Here is an 11620-nt window from a genome sequence, read left to right as displayed (position 1 = left end):
CCCCTTAAGGGGTCAATTGACAATTTTGGTCAGATTAACTTATTTGTAGATCTTACTTTGCTGATAATTTTTGCTGTTTACTGTTTATCTTTATCTATAATAATATTCAAGATAATGACCAAAAACTGCATTATTTCCTTAAAATTACCAATTAAGTGGCAGCAACCCAACAATGGGTTGTTTGATTCGTCTGAAAATTGCAGGGCTGATAGATCTTGACCTAATGAACATTGTTACACCATGTCAGATTTCCTCTAAATGCTTTAGTTTTTGAAATATAAGCCAAAAACTGCATTTGACCCCTATGATCTATTTTTAGCAATGGCGACCATGTTTGTTGATAGATCAAAACTTCGGATACAATTTACAAACTAGATACCCTAAGGAACATTTGGAAGGATTTGGCCCAGTAGTTTCAGAGGAGAAGGTTCTTGAAATAGTTTACGACGACAGACGACGGCAGACGACGACAGACGACGACAGACGACGGACGCCAAGTGATGGCATAAGCTCACTTGGCCCTTCGGGCCAGGTGAGCTAAAAAGCAAAGCCTCTTGAACAAACATAATTCCAACTAGCCCACTTAAAGAACGTACTGAACAACTAGTGCCAATTCTGAAAACCATAATGCAAGCTCGTTCGACCAAGGTGAATTAACAAAAGACTGAAAAGATGCAAATAAATCTAGTATCATAAAAAAAGAGACATACATCGCGCAGATGAAATCTGTCACCAGCAAAATTCTAGAACATATCAACTGCAGGCACATCCTAAAACATTTGAAGAAAAATAAGACCCTAATCAAAATAAATCATGGAATCATGGCACATACCAAAACTTCTGGAGAAAAACAAGACCCTTATCAACTTAAAAAATAGAGTCAGGATATTCGTGAGAAGCACAAATCATCACTACCAACTACGACTTCTTACAAGAACATGAAAAGGGACATCAAATTGACGTAATATGTAAGACTTCTCGAAAGCCTTTGCCACAAAATGACCTGCCAATCGGGTTAATATCATCAGAAAAAACTATTTCAGACGATTCGCCATTAAACAGAACAATTAAAACTGACATGGGTCACAACAAACTTCAATGAGGAACATATATATTGAGTTAGATATACTGTTACCAGCTTCAATCGAATATGGAACAACTAGAAATTCGGGTTGTTTTCTCATTGACACATTCCCCATTTCCAGTCTCTATTTCATGCATCAAGAACTACATGAGTCGAGAAACAGGGTCCATAACCAAAATGAAACATCAGCTAGACATCGAAGCTCCAAAAGAAAAAAATACACAGCTTCTGATATACAGCATGTACAAAATGGTTCATGTGCAAGACTGAAAAGAAGCACCAAAGCAATAGTTTTCACAAACTGTAAAACAAACAATAAAGTAGATCGGCACATATAAAACAACACCAAAGGGCTAAAACCAGACAGCAAACAGTCATAATGTAAACATTCATTTTTTTTGAAATCATTATAAACTAGAACTAAGTACCAGATAAGGTTGTGCGTGCAGATTCTGCATTCAAGACTGCACAACAGGGACACCACCCAGAACAAGCATAAATAGGGTTCTATAATACCCATACAGATACAGATACAGAGACCCTGAACTTGAGGAAGGCTCTTAAAAATGTCATCAACTGATTTATACTGATGGTAATGCAACTTTGTAGAAAATATCATTGATCTATCACGAATATTCCTATCTAAATGACATGCACGCCACCAACGATGACAATAAAAGAGGGACGAAGATACCAAAGGGACAGTCAAGCTCGTAAATCGAAAATAAACTGACAACGCCATGGTCAAAAATGAAAAAGACAAACAGACAACAATAGCACACACAACATAGAAAACTAAAGAATAAGCAACACGAACCCCATAAAAAAACGAGGGGTGATCTCAGCTGCTTCGGAAGCCGTAAGCAGATCCTGCTCAACTTGTGATGCCCGTCGTTTTGCTTATGTTATAACAAATCCGGTAGGTCACATTCATGAAAGGAAAGGAGATTGTAGTTACGACTTAAGGAACATATCCGATATCATTTCTGAAACAGTTATTCCATAACGGTCAACCAACTGGTGATGGCGTCCGTAAAATTTAAGAAGGGATGATTTCAACTTCCTCACTTGATTGGAACTCTTGGTTTAATAGCTTCCTTGTGAGCAGCAACCCTGTATCAAGAAGATAATGAAAGTAAATGCAAGAACGGGATTATCGTATCAATTGGGAGATAAAAACCCGTATGCAGGTGCTGCATGAATGTTGCTTCTTAGAAATGGAAAGTTCACAATTGATAAAGCCATCATAGCAATATATATATATATATATGTCGCACCTTTCTCGACTCTCGTCACAAGCAAGACAAAACTGCACTTCAGACGCAATAGCTAGATACCATATCTCTCTTAAAGTTTGGATTAAATCTTGTCAGTAGTTTCTGAGAAGATGTGGATACAAGTTTACGCCAACCATAGAAACAAAATGATAGTGATCTAAAACACTGTGGGACTACTGTACAAAAAAATAACCATGTTATCGATGAGAGTGGTCTAAATACAGGTTTAGGGACCACTGTACACTACACAAACAATAATAACGATGAGAGTGGTATTAAAACAGATGGATGGGGCTACTGTTAACACAACATATCATAGTTTCATAATGAGAGCAGTCTTAACATGGAGAGACTGTTTTAGATCACTTTCATCTTATAACTATGTTGTCTGCTCTAGTCAGTTGTTCTCTGAATTATACCTCCTATTGAATTGATATGATTTCTTAAGTGTATTGTAGCCAGTCTCTCTGTGATTAAGACCTACTTTTGTATTGGTATGGTTTCTAAAGTGCATTGCAGTCTGCCTCTCTTTGATTTAGACTTCACATTGTACAACTATGGCTTGGTAGATGTATTTCTGTGTGTCTCTCTCTATCTGAGACCCCTCTCATTGTGTTACAATGGTTTTTGAAGTGTACAGTTGTCCTTCCTCTATTCTAGACAACAGCTTTTGTGTTATTATGAGTATTAGAGTACAGAAGTCCCTGTATTATTGTGCTATTATGGTTTGATTGGTGAACAGTAGTCCCTTCTCTGTTATAGACCACTCTTATTGTGTTATTATGGTTTGATTGGTGTACAGTAGTCCCTTGTGTATTATTAGAACACTCTTATTGTGTTATTGTGTTATTGTGGTTTAGTCCAGTCCTCCTGTTATTGTACCACTCTTACTGTGTCACAATGGTTTGATATGTGTATAGTAGTCCCTCCCTCTTTCATAAGACCACGCTTGTTGTGTTATTATGGTGTGCTTGGTGTACAGCATCCATTTCTCTGTTTAAGACCACTCGTATTGTGTCATTATAGTTTGTGTCATGTTCAGTAGTCACTTTCTGTTTATATCACTATGCTTTGTTTTATGTATAGGCCACTCTCATTGTGTTACTATGGTTTGTTTTATGTATAGGCCTCTCTAATTGTGTTACTAATGCTTTGTTTTATGTATAGGCCACTCTAATTGTGTTACTATGGTTTGTTTTATGTATAGGCCACTCTCATTGTGTTACTATGGTTTGTTGTGTACAGTAGTCCATCCTCTGTTTTAGACCCCTCTAATCGTTACAATGATTTGATTGGTGTACAATAGTCCCTTTCTCTCTGTGTTGCAATGGTTTGATTAGTATACTGTAGTCCCTCACTGTTTTATACCCCTCTTTTGTGTTCACTGGTTTATTTAAGACCACTCTCATGGTGACTATGGTTTGTTTGAGACAACTCTCATTGTTACAATGGTTTATTTGGTGGATAGTAGTCCCTCCTTTGTTTTTATATCACTCATATTGCCTTATTTTGTCTTATTTGTACAGTTGTCCTCCTTTTTCAGTTGATTTTGTTACGATGTACAGTTATCACTCAGATTTTTGACACCTCTTGTGTGCTGTACATCTATACTGATCTTGTAAAATAGCCTTTATAGCTTTACTTTAAATAAAACCTTCCATTGTTTAATTTTTCTGTATTGAATATTTATATATTTTGTATATCTAATGCTGTTTACACTACTTTTGTACAGTTGCCTTAGCCAGGTTTAAGCCACCATTTTTCTACATAAGAAAAATGCTGTACACTGAATATGGCAGTTGTTATCTATTAGTTTGATGTGTATAAGCTTTTGATTTTGCCATTTGATTAGGGACTTTCCCTTTTGAATTTTCCTTGGAGTTCAGTATTTTTGAGATTATACTTTTTAAGTAAAACTTTCCTTTTGTTTTGTAAAGAATTGAATGTATATTGTATTTTTCATGCTGTTTGTGTTGATATTATATCAATAACAAGTCCATATATTGTCATACATCTTTTTTTATTGCATTATCATTTCATGCTTGACAAATTTTGTCTGTTATGATAGAGTACTCTCCCTTTAATATGATACAATGACCAATGATATTTTACAACATCAGTATCCACTGTGATACTGACACACGCCAATATAAACAATAACAAAACATCAACAATTTACTGTAGATTTTACAACCTGGATGTATGGCCATGAAGGTAGGTTCGGGTACAGGTGAAAATAGCCTGTCCCCAGGTAAATAATATATAAATCATAATATTTCTTATCAATGAGTATTAAATGAAAACAAATGAATGAAAAGGATTTCAAGTCCCTTGTTGAATGGTATATACAAAATCTTTGGTTCATTTCTCCTGTAAATATAATATGAAATGGATATAGAGATGAAGACAAAATGTTCCAGCGATCAATGTTCCATTAATAATAGAGTATCCTGAACAGTAATATGATGCAGGGAATTCAAATTGTAACAGTGCATAAAATTTATAAAACTGACAGTCACATCAAAAACAATATAACATTTAAAATACATTAAAATTTAATACATAAATTGATTTGTTTTTCTTTAAAATACCTTTTTTCCCATCGATTCATAAATTATAAATTGTGTAATAACCATATAAAATCCATCTGTGTTCCCTAAATGTTGCATAAAATACTAAAGGTAAATTGATTTTAATGTATTTCATATTATAATCATTTAAAAGGCTTATTTTTTTTTTTATCAAACATTAATAAAAATGTAGATGTTCATTTCCATTCAAATCTCTCTCAAAATGTATAAAGGGTTAACATAAAATTCTTGATTAATAAACTTTTTTCTATTACTTTATCAATAAAATCTTCCTTAAATTTTTATAATTATTAAGATTGTTTATTGTTATTATATTTTGATTTGTGTGGGATTTCAATGCATAATTTGTTTGTGCTATGGGTAAATGTGCACTGCACTCAACATCAATATAACTTTCTGCAAACTATTTGTGTGGGGGGTAATTTCCTGCATGTTATGAGATTGCTAAATCAGTGGATTTAACTGCAGCATATATATTTCCATGGCATCCTCAATACCATTCTGGACTTAGCTGATTACATGTTTGAAAAAATTTTGATGTTTTTTTGTACATATTGTGTTTATTATTTACATCAAACTTGGTGGCCAAATATTGCAGAAAAATGAAAAGATCACAATTTAAATATAAGACAATCATCACTTGGAATAAAACCTATCACATCCAAACTAATTTAGCTATACATGGTTGAGGATGACAACAGACACTCCCACAACCATAAGCAATCCATGGATAATAATGCTTTGGACTTAAAAATAATTGCCAAAATCTGAACAGTTTATCATTCTGAGTTAGCATATTTTGATTAACTGAATAAAGCAACAAGTCTCTCACAACCATGAGATATAAATACTGAGATTAATTAAAGCCATCATATAATAGTAATAATTGGATTGTAAGGAATGTGACCTGTAAAAAGCATGAGAAATTATTCAAGACAGTCTAAAACTATTTTATCTGAATTTTTATTAGAAATTTAGTTTGAAAACCATAGTACAGAAAAATGGGCTGTGCAGTATGCACCTTAACAATAAGGGAAAAACGTAATTCTTTCTGGAAAAAAGTGACCAAAAATATTGCTAAACTTCAAAGAGTAAATTTTCTGTCTAGTTAAACTTATTCAAGGGTGTTCCATCTCTAGAATAGCCACTCCCCTACCCCTTTGGTGATTCTTTTTTAAATAATGTAAAAATCAACAAAAACATGGAAGAGCCCCCTCCCATTTCCAGACCAGACAGAACCCTTTTTGGATCAATGCTTGGTCATAGGACAATAAAAGATTTTTACCAACTAATGTCTGTAGTCCCAGAAGATAAAAGCAAATGTAGCTGTGTTAGAAACCAATTATATAAAGGAATTGTAATCGCCAAATATTGATTGTCGGTAGATGAACTTAAAACAGAACACCTCTGTGATTGTAATTTTCTTTTCCAAATTATTAGAACATAAACAATGAATGAAGTAACCTTGTCTTCTTGTAAGTAATCAGTTCTACTTAGGTTGTTATATGGTTTTTCTAGAAAATTTGTTGTTGGTGATACAAAAACTGTACTTGTACAGGGAACTCAGGAAAATATATATTTGAGTCACACGAACAAACTGTGTTATTTTGTTACATATACATATTTCTTAAGCACTGAAGGTAAAATTTTATGGAATTGAGCACAAGTACAAGAAATTTGGTCAACACATCAACAGTTTATAGTATAACAGGTCACATTCCTTTATAATAACAGAATATTTTGATTATCTTTACAATTCTCTTAACATTTTGATTGTCATCTGCATACATGTAAAATATACAATAATATACACTGATATGTTCATGCTGTTAGCAAGATATAGTGTTGGTTTTATGTACAATACAGTGGGACTTTGGTTTGATCTGAATGCTGAAAAATTTATGGTTAAAGCACCAAAGAATATAAATACTATTACTCTGTACAAAGTGGGTCACAATACCCTAAATTTTAGGGAGCTTTAAAATTGCATAATGGGCTAATTTCCTAAATGACAATATGCTTCTTAAAGCTCATTTTGATATACACTTTACTGACTAAACATACTTGAATATGTACCTTCAATTTACTTATTAGTGATCTACTTGTATTCTGAATGCTATGCTCTAAAATGAAACTTTGAGTTCAATGTATTCTGAATACTATATCTACAAACTAATTGAGAGCACCTTTTTCTGTGATATATTCTTTGGTTTTAAAAATGAATTAAAATTGCTTAGAATTCAAAGACTGATTTGAATGAAGCGCTGTACTATCGTCTTGTTTCTGTATATATATATATATGAGCAATAATAATAGTTTTGGACCAATTAAGTTGTACATGTAATGATAAATATATTGCATTCATTAGAACATAAAAACATGAAGCACTTTAAACAGTACATATATCATGGTCACTGTTAACATAACCTTTGTTATACAAAAGTTATCAGGATTTAATGTCATTCTAAGGTCAATCCTGTGACCTTTAACACGTGGTCTGCATCAATCTCCAAAAAAGATATATTAAATACCAATTTTACAATATATAATTTTATAAAATCTCTTTACGGACGTAAAAAATATCAACAACGTCAACAACATGAAGCTTTCCTTCCCGTGCACATAAATCTTTGGTTAGTGTCAAGGTTATCTTAACCTCCTATGGTCCAATTGTCAACAATGGCAGTTCATGGCACAACTGTCCCACAATGCAATGCTGACAGGAAACAGTCTATTGCATGATGGGAAATGACATCACACATGGTCTGGAATAGAGGCAAGTTTTTTTGATGGCAGAAATTTCTGTCCTTATCACATATCAGAGGTAGTTTAATTCTAATGCATGATTTAAGGCAGCTAGGTCGGAATGGTTTGATATCCTCCAGAATGGGAAATTCATCTGCAAATATAAAGTAACATGTACAAAATGTGTATAGATTCTATTTCTTAATTACTATACATATAATGTTAAATAGGAATAGTTGAGCCTATGTAACCTTTTTTACCAACTTTGACAAAGGTTGACCCACTGTTGCTAGACACAGTATCTTGTATTAGTGAGTAGAGTACCAGTAACTAATGACCAGGGCAAACATTTTTTTGTAAATGATTCTAATCAACTAATTTCACAATTATGTAGGAAACATTCCTGTTTTGTAAATTTCAATGTTTGATGCTTTTTTTCTAATCTTTTTTGAATTTTCTATGTTTCTTGTGTGTTATTCCCCTTTTTTTAAACTCCTGTGTTTCTGTATAATTATTGACTTCTTATTCATTTATTAAACTTTGTTGATGTTAACCTGTTTTCTTCATTGCACAGGTTTATTCATATGAAGCAAATCAGTCTACTAAACTGCAGAAAACCTTGAACTTGTGATGGTTGAGATGTAAGCCATTGTTCAATATTAACCTCGATATGAGAACAGCATTAAAACTTCTGTATTATTTGTATTTGTTATTTTTTATCTATCTATCTTGGTCTAGCCATACGATCAGTGTTAAGCAACATCTTTCTTACTCACTACTGCATGCCTAAGCGATAATATTTTTAAGGTACTGGCCTATGTTTTTTTGTTTAATTGTTGACTATGGTTTTTAATACAAATATTTGTTTAAGGTATCTGATGAACAAATTATCAATCTATTGAATACATTTGATACTTTAAGAATATTTAGGTAATATACATGCACACTACTTACTTGTTTAGATGCTTGTTCTTCATCACGGCCATCACCAACGACAACATATGTACACTTCCTGCCAAATCTTGCAACTATTCTGTCAAAACAACTATCTTTTCCTACAGAATATTAAGAAATAAATTATTCATAAAATACTGATTACTTTATCCAAAAAAATATTGTCATTTTTTCTTCAGAAAAAAATCAAAAAAATCAAGGCTTAGTTAATTATGTGCACTTTTAAATTTTACATAATTTCACAAAACAAAATATTACATAGCTCACGATACAAAATATTATGTATACATGTATCACAATCAACATTAAACTTTTCCAAATTTTGCCAATTTGTTTTTGCTTTCTGATAATCATGTGGTCAATTTTATTTTAGATACCTGAAGTTAGAAATCTTACAAACTGCATCTACTGGTAATTTTCCACTAACAATTACGATTACTTTCCAAAAATAAGTTTCATCTGGTCACTTACCTATTTTTGTAGCACTGTAAACATTTTCTATATTGAACACACCTCCAAGACCATATAATAAAACTTTAGCTAAAGCTGGAACCAGTTGTGTGGTTGTGACTAGTACATTAACACAGTTTGACCTGGAAAGTAAAGAAATTAGTTAGGGAACCAGTTGTGTGGTTGTGACTAGTACATTAACACAGTTTGACCTGGAAAGTAAAGAAATCAGTTAGGGAACCAGTTGTGTGGTTGTGACTAGTACATTAACACAGTTTGACCTGGAAAGTAAAGAAATTAGTTAGGGAACCAGTTGTGTGGTTGTGACTAGTACATTAACACAGTTTGACCTGGAAAGTAAAGAAATTAGTTAGGGAACCAGTTGTGTGGTTGTGACTAGTACATTAACACAGTTTGACCTGGAAAGTAAAGAAATCAGTTAGGGAACCAGTTGTGTGGTAGTGACTAGTACATTAACACAGTTTGACCTGGAAAGTAAAGAAATTAGTTAGGGAACCAGTTGTGTGGTTGTGACTAGTACATTAACACAGTTTGACCTGGAAAGGAAAATAATCAGTTAGGGAACCAGTTGTGTGGTAGTGACTAGTACATTAACACGGCTTGACCTGGAAAGGAAAATAATCAGTTAGGGAACCAGTCTGGTATTTGTTCTTGATGATTACAATGACTCATAACAAGAAGTAGCAAATCAGATGTTGTAAAAACAGTAAACAAAGCGTTTGTGAATCAGTCAAATAGACATGTTCTTAGTATACTAGCCCTTCCAGCCATTAAAAGAAACGGGTATGTAATTGATCAGACATTTCATACATGATAAGTCAGTGTAGGGTTTGAAGCATTTACTCCTAAATTAAAAAATTTAAGCTATGACAAAAAAAACATAGAATGCATGTTCAGTCTGAAGTTATCATAGGTCAGCACTTTCATATTAGAACCAGTCATGTTTTAAACCTTGAACAGCCATATGTGGATCCAGGAGGACCCTGGGGGGACGGTCCCCCTTTCGTGGGAAAAAGTTGGTTGATTATATAGGGAATCACTGAAGCATGACTGGAGCCCCCCCCCCATGAATATACAAATTGAAGACATTTGTGATGATCCTACCTTGAATTTATAATCTGTAAGCATTTTAATGCTAGTGTGAGCCAGTTGTCAGTTAAGGTTTCAATATCTTGCCGTACTTGTAACCAATTGTCTCGTTTCTGTTGACCAATTAAACCTGTAAAACAAAAAATCCATTATTACATCTTCTGATTGCTTATACTTAAATATTTGGATGTTTTGTAAACATGAGTGTGGCCTAACTTATATCTATATTCATTATCAGTATTATTAGATTGGGGAAAGGATTTTATTTCAAACAATAGCAAATTAAATTCTTTCTATATCTAAGAGAGGGAAAAGTTTTGGGTTATTGTAATAAAAAAAAGCTATAAAAAAGTCTATCAAAAATGATAGTTGATAATACTGATCTTTTAACCTTTTTTAAAAGTTTCAGGACGAGTGCCACATATGGAGCAGGATCGGTTTACCATAAGATCACCCCCTGGTTTTTGTTGTAAAAGTTTCAGGACGAGTGCCACATATGGAGCAGGATCTGTTTACCCTAAGATCACCCCCAGTTTATTTTGAAGTTCCTGTAGTTAAGTATTCCTATTTCTACATTGGTATTTTTTTGTACTATTGTTTGTCAGTTGGTCTTTTTCTTTTTGAGCCATGGCGTTGTCAGTTTATTTTTGATTTTTGTGTTTGAATGTCCTTCTGGTATCTGTAGCCCTTCTTTTACAGAATTTCAATTTTTGGCAAGTTTTCAAGACTGAATCATCTAATGTTTGAAGCAACTTGGAATAAATACAGGCTAGGTGTATTAATTATTATTTCTTATGCAGCAAAAAAACTGCAATCTGATTGGTTGAGTACCACAGTGTAAATAACACCCCACCCTGGTTTACCAAGGGATAAATAAAATTTTGCCAAATTTAAAAAAAAAATGAAATTTTGCAAAAAAAAAATAAAAATATAAAATTTGACAATTGCTGCATAAGAAATAAAATTCTGTACACCCCTGATTAAACCAAGATAACTAATAGAATCCCAGTTCTTAGATTAGAATGATGAAGATTTTAACAAGTATCCTTATTATTTACCTCCAACATTATTTCTGTAGCTATTATATATTTCCTTTATCCTTCTATATCTAAAAGCTAATTTCCTCATCCAGTCTACACCTCCCCTCATCCCGGCTAATACATTGGGGTTTGTGGCTGCTGCATGGAAACCATCTACTGCAAAATTGTATCCACTAAAAAATAGAAAATAAAATTCTATTGCAAAACTGTAGAAATGAAAAAAGTATGTTTCTTTGGCTTGTGAATACCGCACTAGTATGACTGAAAAATCAGAATGATAATCATAAGTGAAGGTGTATGAACCATGTTAGCTGGAACTATAGCACTGTATTGATAATAATGGGCCTCTGGTTATTATAGGTACATAAA

The 11620-nt window shown here is 33.1% G+C and overlaps 1 protein-coding gene across 5 annotated transcripts in view; it reads right to left on the bottom strand.

The window, feature by feature from the left end:
• Positions 1-4362: 4362 nt before the first annotated feature.
• Positions 4363-11620, bottom strand: part of LOC134695613 (eyes absent homolog 1-like) — a 100717-nt gene continuing 93459 nt past the window's right edge. For 4 of the 5 annotated variants that reach the window (XM_063556908.1, XM_063556935.1, XM_063556917.1 and 1 more), the window contains 5 exons: positions 11270-11424; positions 10227-10341; positions 9123-9244; positions 8652-8752; positions 4363-7851 (listed from right to left, as the gene is read on the bottom strand). In XM_063556908.1, the coding sequence (XP_063412978.1) occupies positions 7771-7851; positions 8652-8752; positions 9123-9244; positions 10227-10341; positions 11270-11424 (574 nt within the window). In that variant the 3' untranslated portion in view covers positions 4363-7770. Of the gene's footprint in view, positions 7852-8651; positions 8753-9122; positions 9245-9594; positions 9659-10226; positions 10342-11269; positions 11425-11620 lie in introns of those variants that run through there. The other variant, XM_063556944.1, reaches the window with a different exon arrangement.

Source organism: Mytilus trossulus, chromosome 1, assembly GCF_036588685.1.
Source record: "Mytilus trossulus isolate FHL-02 chromosome 1, PNRI_Mtr1.1.1.hap1, whole genome shotgun sequence".
In the NCBI taxonomy this organism is placed as follows: Eukaryota; Metazoa; Mollusca; class Bivalvia; order Mytilida; family Mytilidae; genus Mytilus; species Mytilus trossulus.
Note: the sequence above shows the minus strand (reverse complement) of the source record. Positions and strands in the feature narration are given on the sequence as shown.